Raw genomic sequence first — 21,216 nt, 5'->3', positions numbered from 1 at the left:
AAAAAAAAAAAAACTTTTGTTTCTGTTACAAATGTATGTTTATATGTGTGTACTGGGTCACAGATGTAAAACCTATTTCCTTTTGGGGCTCATGGTCAAAATGAGATTTGAAAGCCACTACTCTCCACATGATGGAGACTCATGGAAGGAAAGGTTTCAAGAAAGAATATGGTAAAATGTGTCTTTACAAAATCGTGCTGGCAGTTAATACAAAGCAGCTTTTCAAGCTAATGGAAGTATTGAATTAAATTTACTCTCTGCCATAATGTTTAAGGAGGATAAAACAGTGTTAAAAAGAAAAAAGAACTGTAAGTAGTAATTAAAAAGGGTATATTTCATGCATGTTGGTTTCATTATTTTGCAGTTTCACACACACACCCAGATAAATTCTATATCACAAGACACAATGAACTTCTTAATTTTTACATGGATGAAATAAAGTTTTTGGAAGTCAGTGATAAGGAGAGTGATTAATTGGCAGAAAAAGAGATCAGGGAAAGGGAGAAAATTAACAAACTACTCCAAAAGGAGGAAAGAGAGAAATGAGGGTCTGAAGCCTCAGAGGTTTTAAAAAAGAAAGAAAAAGAAAACACATGTTAGATTTGGAAGTAGTTTGGGAGATAGGAAACATTCTTAGTAAATGTTTATAGACTGGAGTGGGAGAAGAAGAAAAAGAAAGCCCCCATGACTAAAATCTTAAAAAAAATAAAAACTATTTGAGAAGTAGTAAAGGACTTCCATCTGGATTCTACACTACAATGCACAAACTCCTCACTGTGGCATTTAAACCACAGCATGACAAGTCTGTAAGCTATTTTATTTCAACTTTTCTTCATTGCACTCGCAGGCCTTATTACTAGACAATACCATTTCCATAAATATTAATACTACTTTCTTATGAGGTATTAATGATTCCATAGCACTGTAAGACTTTGTATGATTTCAGACACTACAATGTGATATGCTATTTTATCACATCACATAGAACAGGTCCCTAAAATGAAGTCAGAATAAAAGTATTATTTTCTATTCACTCCTAAAATTGTATACAAAACGGTTTCATGATGAAAATATTCTGAGGATGGTATTCAGAAATTTTAGTATTAACTAATGGGTGTAGTCTCCTGTCAGTCTAAGATTTGTGCTCCTTTCTTCTGAATCTCATGAGAATTTATGTAATAATTAAAAGCAAACATCAAATCACACAGTTAACTTCTTTTTAATTGCCAGCAATGACAAATTAAAACAATACTTATAGAATTCCAAAAATACAGTTGACCCTTGAATAATACAGGCTTGAACTACACAGGTCAATTTATACAGAAATTCTTTTCAATAAATATAAACTTATAGTACCATAAGTGTACTTTCTCTTCCTTACGATTTTCTTAGTAACATTTTCTTTTTTCCAGCTTACTTTACTTGTAGAACACAGTACAAAATATACATAACATACAAAATACGTATTAATGTGCTGTTAACATTATCAGCCTTCCAGTCAAAAGCAGGTTCTCAGTAATTAAGTTTTAGGGGAGTCCAAAGTTATACACAGATTTGACCTTGCAGAGGGTCATTCGTGGCCCTAACTTCCACATTGCTCAAGGGTCATAGTAGTGAAAACTAACTTAAATCTTATTTCTCTTACCACCAAGCATTATAAAGTCCCATAAGTAAGTAAGTATGGTAGCAATTCCACTCTAGATACCTGAATTAGTTTCTTTAGTCAGCTAAGAGCTAAAAGGCAGTAAAATGTTCCTAAACCTTCATATAGTCACTCTGTAACCCGGTGATTGGGAACTGCCTCTAAATCCATGCTGAAGCAGAAATGCAGAAACTCAACTGACATGGATAAACAAACAAGCTCACTCACTGTATGTATATAATGAGTGACATTATAGTCCCTTAAGTGAAATAATATGGGGAAGAATATTTACACAGCTGTTGCTCAATAAAAAAGGAAATTAATAAGGATTTGCTTTAAAAACAAACAAACAAAAACACATATTAAAAAAAAAAATTATTGCTCCTGAAAGGAGGTAAAAACCTATAAAGAAAAAAAAAAGTCCTATTTATACTTTCTATTCAAATGTAAGGAGACATTCATTTATTTAAATATCCATGTGAGGGGCGCCTGGGTGGCTCAGTGGGTTAAGCCGCTGCCTTCGGCTCAGGTCATGATCTCAGGGTCCTGGGATCGAGTCCCGCATCGGGCTCTCTGCTCAGCAGGGAGCCTGCTTCCCTCTCTCTCTCTCTGTCTGCCTCTCCATCTACTTGTGATCTCTCTCTGTCAAATAAATAAATAAAATCTTAAAAAAAAAATTAAATAAATAAATAAATAAATATCCATGTGAATGCATAAATAAAGGTATCAAAGCTCCTTTCTCTACTAACAAAATATATACATATGTATCTAAACAAACTCAAATATCTATAAACATATATGGTGAAGTACTAAAACATTATTCAAAATATTTTAATATTACTGATCTACTGATGATTCTTTCGTAAAGAATTTCATTCTTCTACTGAAAAATTTATCTTACATGGTTTAAAAATAGAGAGAGAGAACTCCATACTGGTTTAAAGCGGAAACCTAGGGGTCAAAAATTTGGTTTGAATTATTTGGTAGCTTTGTGAACTGAGAAAGTTACCTAAAACTCTTCTTACTTCAATTTCCTCATACATAAAACTGTTAGTTATACTAACAGGGGTTGGAGAGGGTGGAAATATATATACAGCTCCTTTCAAAAATAATATGTAAAAAAAGTAAAAAATAATATATATATAATCTACAAATAAATTTGTAGCTACCTTTGGTAATAAAAGAATGCTTTTTTCCTTTATATTTTCCAAGTCTCCAAATTTTCAATAATAAAAATATACTCATCAATCTTAAAAGTGATTGTTAAAAAATTATGCACTAGACAAAAAGTCCAACATACAATAAAAGAAATCACCCATCATACCAAGAACCAAGAAAATGACTTGAATGTAAAAAGACAACAATGCCAACACTGAAATTAATTACATATTGCAATTGTCTAACAAAGATGTAAAAGCAGCCACCATAACAATTCATCAATTACAAATTCCTGTGAAAAAGACAAATAAAATAAGAAATCCAAGCCAAGAAACAAGTTATGAAAAGCAACCAATTAAGGCACCTGGGTGGCTCAGTTGGTTAAGTGACTGCCTTCAGCTCAGGTCATGATCCCGGAGTCCCAGGATTGAGTACCGCATCGGGCTCAGTGCTTGGTAGGGAGTCTGCTTCTCCCTCTGACCCTCCCCCTTCTCATGCTTCTCTCTCTCTCATTTTCTCTCTCTCTCTCAAATAAATAAATAAAAGCTTTTATTAAAAAAAGCAACCAATTAGAAATTACAGAACTGAAAACTATAGTAAGAAGAAAAACTTAATGGATGGGCTCAATAGTAAAAATTACGAAGTGCACAAATTAGTCAATTTGAGGACTTATCAACAGAATTTACCCAATCTGAACAAAAGAGAAACAGGACTCAAAAGAAACTAACAAAGACTCAAAGATCTATGGGGCAATAATAAAAGATTCAACCCAGTATCACTGGAGTCCCATAAAGAAGAGGATGAAATTGAAAGAGTATTCATAAAAATAATAGCTGAAAACTTCCAAACTTGGGAGAAAGATAAAAACCCACAGAATCAAGTGAGAACTTCACACAGGTAAACCCACAAAAATTATACCTTGCCACATCATTTCAGATCTTAAAAAAAAAAAAAAAAAAAGGGAAAAATCTTAAAACCAACCATAAAGAAAAGATGCATTACCTAGAAGTGAACATGAATTCAAATGACACATTTCTCATATGAAACCACAAAGGTAAAAAGATAAAAGTAACAAAAATCTTTTTAAAGCTCAAAGAAAAGTACTGTCAATCATGAATTCTAGATCTGACAAAACTATCTTTCAGGAACAAAAGGGAAATAAAGACATAAGCAGGCAAAGGAACCTAAAAATCTATCACTGGCAAATGTATCCTTCAAAAATAGCTAAGAAGTTCTTTCAGATGATAAATGAAGGAATGCTGTAACATTAGGAAAGAAGAAAGAACAATGGAAAAAGCAAGAATATGGGTAAAAACTATAGACTCAATAGACTATCCTTCTTTGCACAAAGTTTTAAAATCATCATTGATGGATGAAATAAAAATTATAGAGGCAACCAAAAAAAGTTACAGTTCACCAAAGTTTTAAAACATCTGTACATCAAAAAACGCTACCAAGAAAGTGCAAAGGCAATGCACAGAATGTAAAAAAATATCTGCAAACCACTTAATTGAAAAAGGACTGATACAGGAATATATAAAGAACTCCTATAATTCAAAAGGAACACAAACCAACTTAAAAACAGACAAGAGACTTCGACATTTCTCCAAGTAAGATATACAAATGGCCAATAATCACATGAAAAGATGCTCATTCATAAGAGAAACGCAAGTCAAAATCACAATGAGATAGTTCATATGGAAAGCTATTATGAAGAGGAGGAGGAGGAAGAGGAAGGAACAGAAAATCACAAGTAATGGTGAAAATGTGGAGCAATTAGATTCCTTGTGCATTGCCAGTGGGACTGTAAAATGGTAGAGGCACTATCACGGATGGTATGACAATTCCTCAAACACTTAAATACGGAACCACCATATGATCCAGTAATTTCATTTCTAGGTATATACTTAAAATGAAAGCAGGGACTTGAAGAAACATTTGTGTACCTGTCTGAGTAGCATCACTCCCAAGAGCCTAAAAGGTGGAAGCAAACCAAGATTCCATCAGTAGGTAAACGCATAATCAAAATGTGGGGCAGACTAGAAGAGTATTCAGTCTTAAAAGTAAAATTTCAATAAATGCTACAACACAAACCTTGTAGACATTATGCTAAGTGAAATAAATCAGTCATGTATTTTATGATTCCATTTACATGAGGTAACTACAGCAATCCAATTCATAAAAACAGAAGTAAAATAACTGATGCCAGAAACTAGGGGAAAGGGATATGGGGAGTTTGTGTTTAATGCATACAGAGTTTCAGTTGGGCAAGATGGAAAAGTTCTGGGGATGGATGGTGATAACAGATGCACAACAATGTGAATGTAATTTATGTCACAGAACTATACACTTAAAAATGGTTAAAATGCGGGGGGGGGGGGGGTCCTGAGTGGCTCAGTTGTTAAACATCTGCCTTTGGCTCAGCCCTTCATCAGGCTCCCTCTCCCACTCCCCCTGCTTTTGTTCCCTCTCATGCTTTGTCTCCCTCTATCAAATAAGTAAATAAAATCTTTTAAAAAAAAATTGGTTAAAATGGTAAATTTTTTATCAGGTATATTTTAGCACAAAAGGAAAATATATTAACACTATCTGATATATATAAAGAAGAAATATTCAAAACAATGATATTTACAAAGTAAGAGAATAAAGGGGTGAAAATGGAAGGGTAGGTTCAACACTTCACCCAAACCAATAAACTGTTTCCCGATAGACTGCAGTAAGTTACATATGTATATTTTAATATCCAGTGAAGCCATTAAGAAAATACCATGAAGTGGTATATTTGAAAAATATTATAAATAAATCAGAATGAAATACCAACAAATGCTCAACCAACACACAGAAAGAAAAAAGAAGGGACATCTGGGTGGTTCAGTTGGTTAAGCATCTGCCTCCAGCTCAGGTCATGATCCTGGGGTCTTGGGATTGAGCCCAGATCAGGATCCTAGTCACTGAGGAGTCTGTCTCTCTCTCTCCCTCTTCTCCTCCCCCCAGCGCATGCAAGCTCTCTTTCCCAAAAATTTAAAAAAAAAAAAAAAAAATCTTTTTTAAAAAAAGGAGAAGAGAAACAGAAATGAGAAAAAATAGAAAATGAAAACAAAATGGCAGAAGCCCTAAGAGCAAATGACATATGCAATAAAGGGGTTAGTATTCAAAATACATACAGAACTTACAAAACTCAACACCCAAAAGACAAATAATCCAATTAAAAATGGGCAGAAGACATGAGGAACAGAGATCTCTCCAAAAAAGACATCCACATGGCCAAAAGACACATGGAAATATGTTCATAATCACCATCAGGGAAATGCAAATCAAAACCACAAGGAGATAGCACCTCACTCCTGTCAGAAGGCTAAAAGCAGCAACACAAGAAACAATAGTCTTGGTGAGGATGTGGGAAAAAGGAACACTCCGCACTGCTGATGCAAACAGGTGCAACCACTGTGGAAAACACTACAGAGGTTCCTTAAAGGGTTAAAACAAAGAACTATCCTATGATCCAGCAACTGCACTACTGGCTATTAACCCAAAGAATACAAAAATACTAATTCAATGGGATACATGCACCCATGTGTTTATGGCAGCATTATTTACAATAGGCAAGATATGAAAGCAGCCCAAGTGTTCAATGACTCAGGAATGAATGTGGTATTTATATACAATGGAATATTATTTGGCCGTAAAAAGAATGAAAACTTGCCACTTGCAACAACATGGATGGAGCTAGAGAGTATTATGTTAAGTGAAGTAAGTCAGAGAAAGACAAATACCAAACACTAATTGTTACCAGAGGTGAAGGTGGATTAAATAGGTGATGGAGGATTAAGGAGTGCATTTGGAGTGATAAGCACCAGGTGATATATGAAATTATTGAACCATTGTAACTTTGGAACTGGAATTAATATAACACTGTACGGTAACTGGAATTAAAACAAAAAATTCTAAAAAAAGCTCTAACATATCGATAATTAAAATAAATGTAAACAGGGGTCCCTGGGTGACTCAGTGGGTTAAGTCTCTGCCTTCAGCTCAGGTCATGATCTCAGGCCTGGGATGGAGCCCGTCATTGGGCTCTCTGATCAGCAGGGAGCCTGCTTCCCCCTCTCTCTCTGTCTGCCTATCCGCTTACTTGGATCTCTCTCTCTGTGTCAAATAAATAAATAAAATCTTCAAAAAAATTAAAATAAATATAAACGGTTAAAATATGCCAAACAAAGACAAATATTGGCAATGTGGACTTAAGGGAAAGAATGACCCAACTATAGGCTGTTTACAATTAACTCACTTAAAATAAGAGGTGAAAAAGTACCAGAAAAGATGCATGTAAACAAAAGCAGGGGTGGCTATATTAATTTTGGATAGACTTTAGAGCAAAGACAATTGCTAGAGAGACAAGAGGACCATTATATAATGATAAAGGATGGATCCAACAGGAATACCTAACGATCCTAAGCGGTACACACAAAGCAAAATACATGAAGAACTGATAGAGCTAAACAGAATAACAGACAAATTCTCAGTTATGATTGGGAACTTCAAGACTTCCCTTCTCAGAGATCCATAGAAATACTAAGCAGAAAATCAGCAAAGATTTAAAAGTTCTAAAGAATACAATCAGCCAAAAGGATCTAACTGACTTCATCAAAAAAAGAGCCAAAAATCCACTTTTATTTTCATCCATAGAACACTCACCAAAACAGACCATATTCAGGCCATAAAACAATTTTAGAAGTATTGAAATCATAAGAGTATATTCTCTGACCATAATAGAATCTAACTAAAAATCAGTAAGAGAAAGACAACTGGTAAGTCTCAAAACACTTGGAAATTAAACAACACACTTCTAAACAACCCAAGCATCAGAGAACAAGTCTCTAAGTAAAGTTAAAAAAGAAACAGAATGGAGTAAAAATGCAAAGACAACACAGAAAAGAAAACGTCAAAAGATGTGGGATACAACTAAAAAAGTGCCAAGAGGAATAAGTATAGGATGAAATGCTACATTAGCAAACAGAAAATGTCCCAAATCAGTATCTTAAATTTCTACTTAAGAAAATGAACCCAAAGCAATCAGAACAGAAATAATAAAAAATAAAAGCAAAAATCAAAAAAAAAAAAAACTGAAAACAAGAAAACCTTTGAAATCCTTTGAAAAAGCAAAATTGATAAATCTTTAGCAAAATTGGCAAAACAAAAAGGAGAGAAGGTACAAATTATGAATATCAGCAATAAAAGAAAGTATCACTGAACACCCTCAAGCCATTAAAAGGGTCATCAGGAAATAATACAAACAAGTTTTTGCTCTTAAACTAGATTAATTAGAAGAAATGAATCAGTTCCTCAATCAACCACATACAGATCTTCCTCTACCTTCAACAGGATTACATCCAGTAACCCATTTTAAGTTGAAAATATCACAAATCAGAAATGCATTTAATGGGGTGCCTGGGTGGCTCATTCCCTTAAGAGTCTGCCTTTGGCTCAGGTCATGATCTCAGGATTCTGAGATCGAGCGCTGCATCAGGCTCCCTGCTCAGTGAGGAGCCTGCTTCTCCCTCTCCCTACCACTCTGCCTACTTGTGCTCGCGCTCTCTCTCTCCCCGTCTCTGTCAAATAAATAAATAAATAAAATCTTTTTAAAAAATGCATTTAATGAACCTAAGCTACCAAACATCAGAGCTTACCCTCACCTACATTAAATCTCCTTAGAAAACTTACATCATTAGTCTACAGTTGGGCAAAATCACCTAATGCAAAGCCTATTTACTTGAAAAAAAAAAAAAAAGTGTTGAATATCTCAAGTAATTTACTGAATACTGAAAGTGAAAAACACAATGGTTGTAAGGGTACAGAATCCTTTTAAGTGTTAGAGTTTGCGGCTGTTTACACTTGTGATTGCATGGCAAACTGTGAGCTATGATTCGCTGCTGCAGCCCAGCATGGTAAGAATCTTACCACATATTGTTAGGCCAGGAAAAGATCAGAATTCAAAATCCAAGTACGGTTTTTACTGAATGTGTATCACTTTCACACCATCGTAAAGCCAAAAAAATCTTTAGTCAGGGACTGTTTGTGCTACCAATATTCAACCAAAATAAATAATAAATAAATATAAATCCACAACCATTTAAAAAAAATGAATTCATAATTTTAATTCTTAAAAAAAAAGAAAAGAAAAATCCCATGCTGAAATGTTTCACCAGAGAATTCTAGCAAATATTTAAAGAATACCAAAATTTCACAAACTCTTCCAAAGAGTAGAAAAGGAGGTAATGTTACCTGCCTCATTCTATGAGGCCAGTATTACCCAAATACTGAAACGAAACAAAAATATCACAAGAAAGATACACACCATATCACTAATGAATTTGACACAAATTCTCAACAAATCAACAACCTAAATTCAGCAATATTTGAAAAACATTACATACCATAACCACATGGGATTTATTCCACATATGCAAGAAGTGTTCAACATTTAAAAAAAAAAAAGTGTTATCTACAATATAAACAAGCTAAAGAAAAAAAATCTTATCATATAAATTGACTCAGTAAAATATTTTGGCAAAATCCATCAACCATTCATAATAAAAACTCTCAGTAAACTAGGAGGACAGGTGATCTACCTACACTAAGAGTATCTACCCAACTACCCACCCCCACAAAAGTACACTTGACATGATATTTAATGCTGAAATACTAAATGCTTTCCACCTAAAGCAAGGAACAAAGCAAGGATGTCTGCTCTTACCACTCTGAGTCAATACAGTACTAGAAGTTCTAGCCAATGCAACAAGACAAGAAATAAAAGGCATAGAGATTAGAAAGAATATTGTAAAAAGTCTCTAAAAATTAAAATATAATTTTAGCAAGGTCAAAAAATACAGGACCAATGCAAAAATCAATCACATTTCTATGTACTAATAATGAACATATGGAAACTGAAATAAAAAAGATAATATTCACAAAATTCCTCCACAGAAAACAAACGAACAAAAAAAGTAAGTATAAATTTAACAAGGCGTACAACAGGACTTGTAGATATGGATAAGCTTGTTCTAAGTTTATATGTAAAGTCACAAGGCTTTGAATAACTCAAACGATCTTGAAAAGTGAGAGGAACCACTCTACCTGATTTTAGGACTACACAGATAATCAGGAGTATCACAGCAGATGGAAACGTATAAACCAAGAGAACTCAAGAGAGAACCCAGCAGTCAACCCATACATAAATGCCCAATTGACTTTTTATGAAAGTGCAAAAGCAATTCAAAAGAGGAAAGAAAGGGGTGCCTAGATGGCTCAGGTGGATAAGCCTCTGCCTTTGGCTCAGGTCATGATCCCAGGGTCCTGGGATCAAGCCCGCATAGGACTCTCCATTCAACAGGGAGCCTGCTTCCCACGCGCCACCACCCTCCCACCCTCCTCTCTGCCTACTTGTGATCTCTGTCTGTCAAATAATTAAATAAAATCTTAAAAAAAAAAAAAAGAGGAAAGAAATTTACTTTTTCAACAAATGATGCTGGAGCAACTAGATATCCATAGGCAAAAGTATGAAATTTAATTTAAAATTCTTTTAAAAAAAAAATCAAAATAAGTCATAGGCTTAACTACAAACCATTAAAGTATAGAACTTTTATAAAGCTATCACAGTAGAAAATGTTTGAGACCTATGCTAGGTAAAGAGTTCTCAGACTTGCCTCCAAAAGTAAATATTAATAAATTAAGCCTCAACAAAATTAAAAACTTTTGCTCACAGAAAGACCTTGTCAAAAGGAAAAGAAAAAAAGAAAAGCTACAGAATGGGAGAAAGTATCTGCACGTAGCAGAAAATGAAGTAATATTTAGAATTCTCAAAACTCAACAATAAAACAATCCTATTGGAAAATGGGCAAAAGACATGAACAAACATTTTACCAAAGAGGATAGACAGATAGCAAATTAGCAAATGAAAAGATCTTCAACATCATCAGCCATTTAGGGAAATACAAATTAAAACCTCAATAAGATCACTAGACACCTTATGGGAACAGCTTAAATAAAAACCTGACAATATCAAACACTTGTGAGAATCGAGAGAATCTGAACTGCTCATACATTACTGGTAAGAATGTAAAAGGATACAGTCACTCTAAAAAACAGATTGGCAGCTTCTTATAAAACTGAACATGCAACTGCCACACAGTCCTACAACTGCACTCCTGGATATTTATCAGACAAAAATGACCATTTATATCCACACAAAAATATGAACACTAATGTTCAGAGCAGCTTTTTTTCCCCTAATAGTTAAAACTGGAAATAATCCGAATGTTCTCCAGTGGGGGAATGGCTAAACGGTCCTATATCCGTATCATGAAATACTCCTTAGCAAATGAAAAGGGACAAAAGTACTGATACATGCAATGACTCGGATGAATCTTGAAGGAATTATGTTGAGTAACAAAGGCTAACCCCAAAAGGTTACATACTATGTGATTCCATCTGTACAATGGGGGGGGGGGTTGTGTAACGTTTTTGAAAGGGCAAAATGAAAAACAGATTAGTGGTTGCCAGGAGTTAGAGATAAGGGAGACGTGAAAGGAGGTGAGTTTGATTATAAAAGGGCAGCACAAGAAAACCGGTGGTGATGAAACTGTTCTATATCTTTACTATAGTGATGATTACACAAATCTACCCATGTGATAAAACTGCATAGAACTAAATGCATGCTGAACACACAGACACACAATTTTATGCAGACCCAATGAAACTGAAGGTTTAATTAAATTAAATTAATTTAATTAAAGTCAATTTCCTGGCTGTCATACCAGATGTTGCCACTGAGGAGAAAAAAATGGGTGAAGGACACATACTCTGTATTATTTCTTACAACTAATGTTAATCTACAGTTACCTCAAAATAAAATGCAATTAAAAAATAAGAAATAAATAAATATTTAGCTAGGTAGATAGACATGGATGCCTCTCTGCCTACACAATAGGTGATATAAGTGTCTTAGCTGTGACCCCCCAGTCTAATGGCTTATACCTACAAAGAAACCTTAACAGATTAAAAAGAATCTTTAGGTCTTTCCCTATGCTTCAGACAGATATGTAAGAGAAAAAGAATTTCAAAAGTAATCTTTTAAAGGTTACTTCTAAAGAGAGAGCTTCTAGTTGGTGAATACATGGAGGTGGGAGTGTGGCTAGAAGAGTGGTATCCCCAGAGAAAGCATGGAAGCAGTGTGCCCTTTTCCACATACCTTGCCCAATGCTTCTCTTTCATTTTAGTTGTTGTTATAGCTCTTGTAATAAACTGATAATCTAGCTTGATAAAGTCTGATGAGGTGTTTATCTTACTGACACCCAGACAAAATAATAAAAATACACACGCACACAAAAATGTGCGTATTGTAATACTGAGTATTACAATAATGAACACAGAGTGAATACAGAAATTTTGCTGGAGTAATGTCTCCCCACAGGACTGTTCATGGCTACCATCCATGGTCATATGTAGGATCTTTTCATTCTGTAAGAATCAGACAGGCACTTAAATAATTTTTCCATCTTTCAACATACATATGGCCAAAAAAAAAAAAAAAAAGATATAAATCACTAACATATAAGGAAAGAAGGAAGAATATAAGGGAAGCTTTTCTTTCCTCCAGCGAAAGACATGAAATAAAATCAGTTTCTCAAGTAGTAAATGTGCATCTGATCTACATCAAAATCACCCAAAGCCATTTTTAAAGAGAGAGGGTATCCAGTGTATCGGTCAGCTCAGACTGCCATAACAAAAAAAAAAAAAAAAAACCACACTGGATAGCTTAAACCAAAGAAACTTATTTTCTTACAGTTCTAGAAGCTGAGTCCAAGATTAAAGTGTGAGCAGAGGTGCTTTTTAGTGAGGCCACTCTCCTTGACTTTAGATGGCCACCTTCTCACTCTGAACTCACATGGCCTTTTCTCTGCACATGTGCACTCCCATGTCTCTTTCTCTTCTTCTAAGGTCCAAAATGATTATGGACCCACCCTCATGACCTCATTTAATCTTAAATGTGCCCTATACACATATAGCCACATAGGGACTTAGGGCTTCAATCTATGACTTTTAGGGGGACAAAATTCAGTCCATAATACCCAGTGACCAACCGGCCCTGAAGTATATTTTATATGAGTATATATATATATATATATATGTATACTATACTTACTCGAAGGGGGCAAGGCAAAGGAAAAAGTATAGTATGTACATTACAATTCCAATTCTATCACTTAGTGTTCCCAATAATAAAAATGAGATTATCTATTCTTACTGTATAGCTGTGAGAAGTAAAAGAAATAATCTATGTAAAGTGCCCAGCATATGGTAAAGGACTAGTCAATCCTGGACCTCTGCCTTTCTTCCCCTCCCCCCGCAAAATTAATTATAAATTTTACTCAAATCTAAACATATCTGAAAAATTATGGGAACTAGATTCTGTCCCAGTTCTACCACTACCTAGCTATGTGTCCTTAACCAAACCACTCTTCTGCATCCGGGCAATGAGAGTTTCCTCTATCACTAAAATACTATGTATCTATGTGTATCATTCATGACTGTAATATCAAACGCCAATACTACAAAAGCTAATCAAACTTTTTTTTAAAGGTCTTATTTATTTATATGAGAGAGCGAGCGAGCACAGAGGGAGAATGAGAGGGAGAAGCAGACTCCCCACTAAGCAGGAAGCCCGATGTGGGGCTCAATCCCAGGACCCTGGGATCATGACCCGATCTGAAGGCAGACGTCCAACCAACTGAGCAACCCAGGCACCCCGCTATTCAAACTTTTTATAAAATTCCAGTAAAAGAGGATTATGGTATGAAATTTCAATTTATTCTTCCAAATACTTCCATTCTTTAAACTCTTCCACAGCTATCCTCCAAAGTGAAAAATCTATCTGTACAACACACCTGTAAGGCTAATTTCACCATCTTCTCTTTATCATTAATGCTTCATCTTCCAAGTAGATTGTATACTCTTATATTTTTGTTCCCCTACGTTTGTTTTACTCACAAAAATCACTTAATCACTGAAATGCCTAAAATCACACCCCTAATCCTGTTGAGATATGATTAGGCATATGGAGAGGTTTCCAATAAATTGTACCTGACAACTGTTTTTAACTTAGCCCACTACTGAAATGTATTGTGGGTGATTTCAAGATGGGATTTCAAACAATGAGCCATAACCAGCATCCATACTCCATAAATGTGCTTTAAAATTAAGATAATGGTCAGAAGCAAATCTACTGTGAGGATATTTGAATCATTTAACGAAAAACAATTTACCATGTTAAGCCTAAGGGAAGAACTTGTAAGTACTTGCCCTTTCCCCTACCTCGTCCCTCACCACTCCTATCCTAGTATTACCTGGTATTACATATAATGAGTAACACATGAGGTAGGTTTTTACTTAGGTGCCTTTAACATATCTCACCTGCCAGTATCAATGCCCTTATACAGTCCCTACCCAAATCAAATCTGAACTGGGTCATGTTATTAGCACTGGCCATCGGTACCTCAACAAACACAAAGAATGCAGACACTTGATAAATGTTGGCACAGTGAGGCTTCTCCTCTTGAAATGCTCCCACATGAAACCCAGCTTCCATGCTGTGGAGAAACTCAAGCTAATTAAGGGGGGAGGCTACCTGGAGGCAGATGAAGGGAGAGGGCAGTCATATTCCCAGGTATCCACCAGCTGTTCCAGCCATCTCAGCTGCGGCATCAGATTTATGAATTAAGAAACCACCTTAGATGTTACAGCCAACAGATGACACATGGAGTAGTCCCCATCAAGCCCTAACTTTTAGAATTAAGAGCAAATAAATCTTGTTGTAACTAAACACGTATAAGCCAATTAGAAAAGTTCTGGATTGGTAGTAAGCAACCAAGAAATGTCAGCGGTAATAACGGTTACTGTTAATCATTATTATAAGTCCCACCCCACCAATGTATTGTTTTGGGTATTAAAGTTGCTCTCAGAGACATTCTCTCATTTTCTTAATATAGAGACAATATAGAGATATTGGCAATATAGGCCAATAAAGAGACAGGAGTAGGGATACCTGGGAGGCTCAGTCGTTAAGCGTCTGCCTTCATTCAGCTCAGGTCAGAACCCCAGGGTCCTGGGATCAAGCCCCACATCGGGCTCCCTGCAGGGCAGGAGGCCTGCTTCTCACTCTCCCATTGCCCCTGCTTGTGTTGCCTTTCTCAATGTGTTTCTCTCTATCAAATAAAAAAATAAAATCATTTTTTATAAATAAATAAATAGACAGGAGTAAAGCAACCAGATAGGCCTACTTTTTGCGTTCCCTTTCTTCTACCTAATTTACAGCTGTCCTTACACACACACATACACACAAACCCCACCCCCGACCTACCCCCCACAGCGTGGAACCCAATGCAGGACTCCAAGGACTCCAACACAGATGGTAAGATCAAGACCTAAGCCAAGATTAAGAGTGGGACACTGAACCCACTAAGAAACCCAGGTACCCCTGTCCTTTTTCTTTTTATCTCTACCTATAATGCTTGCATGATTTCCCCGGAGTGCCTAATCATCGATTCAAACCAATTCTACCCTTTGGCTGTGCTCTTTATTCTCAGGAATTACAGACACTTCCTTCAACTTCCTTCAACCTCCTTCCAGACCAGGGGTAAATAAAATTAAGAGTTCAGTAGGACAGACTCTTCACTAAGGGTCAAAAGTTTATACTCCTTTAACTTGTAATTCTTTTTCACATGACAGAATCATTAGGCAAAGGGTGTGGGGACCAATAAGGTCTTGTTTAGAAATTTAGAAATTAAGCAACAGGGATAACATACTTGCTACCTTTCCTCAAAGACTTACTGATCCTAATTATATAATTTTCTTATTCCTTTAAAGCCCATGACCTTTTGTTCATACTTCACTCATGATATTTATCTTAATCTAGCCTGAGTGAGAGTAGTTGGTTTACTTAACTTCCTATTAGATCTATAACTGTCCCAGAAGATTTTATGGACTTGAGAGAATTGAGAAAATGGGCATCTTATTCATTTTTGTATCCTTAAATTAAGCACCCACTACACTGTTCTACTATTCACAAAATATGGTTTAAAAAAAAAAAAATCTGGGTCCTGGTCAGCAACCACTCTGTACTTAACTAATCCTTGCAATTCTCACCTCCTCCCAATTTTACTAAGAAATAATGACTCACCCATAGTTATAATGCAATTAGTGACAAAGTTAATGAACACTACATGTCCTAACATTCACCTCTAATAATTATTTGGCTTAATTAGAATGATTTTATTTTTGTAGAGATAGTCACATGTTTTTTGAGGAAAAGAAAGGCATCTTTTATGTTCCTTATTTCCTTTTCCTTCAAGTTTCAGGCTTGAGAAGCCTGCATATTGTGTCCAAGGTAAGATCTATGCCACCTGCCAGGCAAATAATATCAAAGGCAAAGCAAGCCTAGTGGAGGCTACAGCAAACCAAAGCTCAGAACTCACCTAAATGGGGCAACCACTACTCAGCTCTAGCAAGCTACAATCAAACTGGAACAGCAACCAGGTAGAGCCAAATCCTGTGATTTTGCAAGTGATGCTAGAAAGTGAGACTTCTTAAATGTGAAGTCTTCCTATTTTTAAGTGGTGGAGACTGATTACTAAATGTTCCAAATACACCAAGAAAAAGCAATACACGTATCTGTGGAGTGGATCCAGTCTAAGCGCATCCTGCTATTGCAGGCTGATAGTTCAGAATCTCTACATATAACTGAAGGTAGACTAAGTGAACATGCTCCTTTACTATTAGCCTCACCTCTAAAGCAAAGAAAGCAGGACCACTAAAAGCAAGTCCATAAAATTAGAAGGTGTACCAGTGACAAACTCCTTTAACTTTTTTCTCTCTTGAAAATCAAATCTGTTAGTTTTAAATACGGAATCTTCTACAGCATAAAAGTACATAGGGGAGAATTTTTTGCTTTTTAAATATATTTCCTCAAAATTTGAGAAAAGGAAAATATTCAAATAAATAGTTAAAATTAAACAAACTTTTCTGGCCTTAACCAAACTAATGAAAACATTCAGTAATAAACATGAGACAATGACTCCCCATGCACACAGAAAAACAAGGTACAAAACACTAATGGCATTAATGTATTTGCTCTCGTCTATATATTGTCATTTGACTCTCTTGTGACCAACAGCACCAAACTCACTGGATGTAAGGTTGAACTCCATGACAAGGGAACTCTACTGTAACAAACCACTGTGGACTCAAACCTATGACTCGAACCTCCTTAATATGCTATCCAATAACTAAGGTAACCATTCACTAGTAAATACTGTTAGTCCAAGAACATTTCTTCTATACTTTTAAAAAGATTTGAGTTTTTTTTAAAAGATTTTATCTGTTTATTTGACAGAGAGGGAGATCACAAGTAGACAGAGAGGCAGGCAAAGGGGTGGGGGGAGCAGGCTCCCCGCTGAGCAGAGAGCCGGATGTAGGGCTCCATCTCAGGACCCTGAGATTATGACCTGAGCTGAAGGCAGAGGCTTAACCCACTGAGCCATCCAGGCACCCCAAAAGATTTGACATTATTTAACCAAGTCATTAAAGCCCTTTAAAAATAAGAATTTACAGAAAAGATCTGAACTTTATCTCTACACTACTTAACAGGTTGGAAGCCTTTATTAAGTCATAATTTTTAGTACAATTAATCACTTCTGATAGTCCTCTGGAGTTCCAATATTTCTTTAAAATAACTACTAGTGAGGGAGTCCCTGTACCAAAAAAATCAGTAGGCAATTTATTGACAATAAGATTATATTACTGTTACATTGGGACACCATGTACTGAACACTTACTATGTGCCAGGTACGGTGCTGAGTACTTCCGGGCTCTCATTAAACCTTCAAAAACGACCCTATGACGGAGGTACCATTATTATCCCCATTTTACAGATGGGGAAACTGACCTTTCCAAGATCACACAGCTATAAGTGGCAGAGTCAGAATTACAGCCCAAATCTTGTCTAACTTCAGAATTTGCCCTTCAACACTACACTGTATTGCCTCCAATGACTCTGGGTTGATATATAAGATAAACAAAAGAGGGAAATTTGTACTTCTCGTGACAAATTTTAAGAATATACTAGAAACGGAGGGTACTTTTCAGAACATGAACAATTCTCAAATACAGTCATACAACATTATTTTTATTCCCAAATACATATTAATAATGATGGAAATCTCACAGGATGGACTTCCCACAAACACAATTTCTCCAGAGTACTCATTCATGTTTATTATTGAAAATTTAATGGGAACACTCTATATATTCTGCCCAGTTTTGCTGTGAACGTAAAACTATTCTACGAAATAAACTTTTCTTAAAAAAAATTTAGAACCACAATATGCCAAATATGTCTAATACAATTCAGTCACAAACACTGACATAAGACTATCTTCTTTCAGTATAAAAAGTTGCGCTTTATTATAACTGCAGTGCTGAGCATGTAGTGAGCACTTAAACATTTAACTGACTGATTCTTTCAAAAAGGCTTGAAGGTATGTAAACAGTGCTGTAAAATGCAAATTTTTAACACTCCCAGAACATCTTCAGAAGTCTGTAACACTAAAACATAATATGGTAAGTTGGAATAAAATTAGACAAAAAAACTGAACTCCTAATTAACAATATCAAAGGAATGCAATACTGTTATACCATGGCTGACATAAATAAGGTTAATTTTATTTTTCCACCTTAAGTATCAAAAGATGTAGCCTTAAGTCAAAAATGGATCATTACAGAATCTTTTTCTAATTCATTTTGTAAGTCCTCTCTAAATCTTCCATAGCTTATCCAAAACAAACAAACAAAAACTTCCAATTGTTCCGAGTGACTGTCAACAAAGGAACCAAATATTTTTTCCTCTGACACACCACACCAAGGTTGTCAAAATTCTAAAGGTCAAATAATACTGATGTGAGGGATCTACAAAAACGGTTTTGCAATCTATTACCACACCCCATCAAAATTTTCCTCTCATCAAGGTCCACCTTTATAAATATATTACCTATGTTCACTTATGAAGGGAACAAATACGGGGAAGGTACGTATGAAAAAACCATTTGCCCTATATATTCTGTAATATGCTGTCAAAACTAATTGTCAAATAGAACACTGTACTGGCCACCAACAGAGTGTTTTAGTGTTAATTTTGTTTTACTTGAGTGTTGTACTTACAAAGTCTCAACCATAAAAGATTACACTGATATTAATAAATGGGAATTCTATAGCATAAATTACAGATACTACTGGAGGACGGGCCCTTAATCACACCTGTAATTCACAGAATTCCTTTCCTTTCTTGCTGACCCACATCTTCATAAGTGATCCGAAGACTTCAGCATCGCTATGCTTGCAAAGCCATGGGCTGGGATTTGCAGTGCCACAAAAACAAAGCATTCTGACGAGTGCATGTTTCAAATGGTATCTATACAATATTCATTCAAACACTTATATATTCCAAAGCTTCTTACTAATAACCTGGCTTCAACAGGGAATGTACACAGAGGTTATAAGAGACTAGGACTGCCTTGGTAGCTGCAAGCTCAGCTGAATCCCAGGACGCAACCTTAATTTGGAAGAGGCAGAACTATATCCGGTTCTCAATGGATACACATTTTTCACTTGCTTCCCACTCTCAAAAACTTTACATCTTCCCAGAGTAACAATAAATATACTAAGACGCCAGGGAGTATGCCCGTAGGGAGGATGAGTGATCAAATTAAATCCCCACGCGCGGAACCCGAAGCTTCAAAACTTTTCAGAACAAATCTCAACTGAAAGAACGAGGCAAGTTTTCCCACTTCTTTCTAGGAGCCAGCTGCCCCAATTCCTGAACAGCTGTCCTGACTTACTGGTTAGTTGGAGGAGCAGTCAGCGGGATGGCCACCTCTTCTTCCTCGTATTCTGGTCCATCCAGAGAGTCACCTTCGTCCACTGTTCCCAGGCCCGCGCCCAAAGGGGGCAGCTGAGGAGGCGGCGGCGGCAGAGGAGGGAATCCGCCGCCGGCCCCGAAGGTCTCAGCAGGCAACGAAGTGGTCCCCTTGGCGAGAACCATCTCTCCTCCAGGTCCGGCGGCAGCTGCAGCACCAGCCACGCCAGCAGCAGCACCTCCCCCTGACAGTCCGGCTCCCCCCATTGCTCCCGACACAGACCCGGCTCCTAGAAACGCTGACCCCAAAGCGGCTCCGCCAGCCAGAGTCCCGGCCATTCCGGCCTCCGTCAGCCCAGAATAGGGGACGGCTGCCACTGGCAGGGCCGGGGGTATCTTCACCCTACAGACTGCCTGATAGGCACTCGAGCCCGCGGCTGCGCCGCCTCCAGCTGCCCCGGCGGTCACCGGGCCGCCCTCCTCACTGCCGGCCTCGGCCGCCATCATGTTGAAGCCCGCTCTACTCTACTTTACCCTACTCGCCCGGGAGCCCCGGGGGCCACCAGGCCCGGGCTCCGAGCCGCCCCACCCAGGCGCGTCCCCCCTTCAGCTCCCCAGGCGGAGGAAACAACAACAAAAGGAGAGAGCCCGCCGCCGCGCCCCCTCCTCGGGCCACAGCCCAGGCTCCGGAGCTGCCCGGGTTACGGGAAGCGAAGTGGGCAAAAAACGCCTGCAACGCTTGCACAAACACCGCCCCAAACCTTCACCTTACACACCCACACTCACGCGCACACACACACACACACACATGCACAGAAGTAAAAAAACTTCCTGGCTGCACTAAAGAGGAAGGGAAGCACAGAGGAAGCGGCTGGGGCGGCTGCCGCTCCTTCAGCCGCCGCCGCCGCCGCCACCGCTTCTTCACCACCCTAGTTCCGGCCACCCCCACCGCAGCCACCGCCGGTGCCGCTGCTGGGGCTGGGGCCACTGCAGCCGCTTCATTCTCCACCGGACTGGAGATGGGAGGGGTGGGGAGAAAAGAGGAAGGGGGGCGGGGTAGTGGGGAAATCGACTGAACTGCTCCAACCTGGAGCGCTCTTGAAAACCGACTAGAGAGAAAGGAAGGCGGGGCACCAGAGGAGGAGCCGAGGAAAGGAAGGGCGGGGGAGGAGGGCGAGGGCAACTGTGCGCAGCCGCATTGCCAGCGCGGGGGTGAGGACGCTGGGCCTGGAGGGAGGAAAAGGAAGAGTCGGGAGGGAAGGAAGCCGCGGGAGCGCGCTGTGCGCGGCCGCGCTCACTGTTACGGTCGGGCTAGAGCTGGTGGTGGCGTCGCCGCTTCTCCGGTCGGTGGCGCGGGCGGTGGCGCGCGTCTGCCTCCGTGGGTTTTGTTTGACGGGCTTTGGGAGGAGTGGGTCCCCGAGCACGCGGCCGCTGGGCACTGAAACAGGAGAGA

At 37.9% G+C, this 21,216-nt stretch overlaps 1 protein-coding gene across 1 annotated transcript in view; it reads right to left on the bottom strand.

Annotated features, from left to right (window-relative positions):
• The window catches only part of RASA1 (RAS p21 protein activator 1), a 121,764-nt gene extending 100,851 nt beyond the window's left edge, over positions 1 to 20,913 (bottom strand). Inside the window, exon 1 of the mRNA XM_059418201.1 lies at positions 19,747 to 20,913. Coding sequence (XP_059274184.1) covers positions 19,747 to 20,270 — 524 coding nt within the window. The 5' untranslated portion in view covers positions 20,271 to 20,913. The remainder of the gene's footprint in view (positions 1 to 19,746) is intronic.
• Between the last annotated feature and the right edge of the window lie 303 nt (positions 20,914 to 21,216).

This window comes from Mustela nigripes, chromosome 12, assembly GCF_022355385.1.
Source record: "Mustela nigripes isolate SB6536 chromosome 12, MUSNIG.SB6536, whole genome shotgun sequence".
NCBI lineage: Eukaryota > Metazoa > Chordata > Mammalia > Carnivora > Mustelidae > Mustela > Mustela nigripes.
Note: the sequence above shows the minus strand (reverse complement) of the source record. Positions and strands in the feature narration are given on the sequence as shown.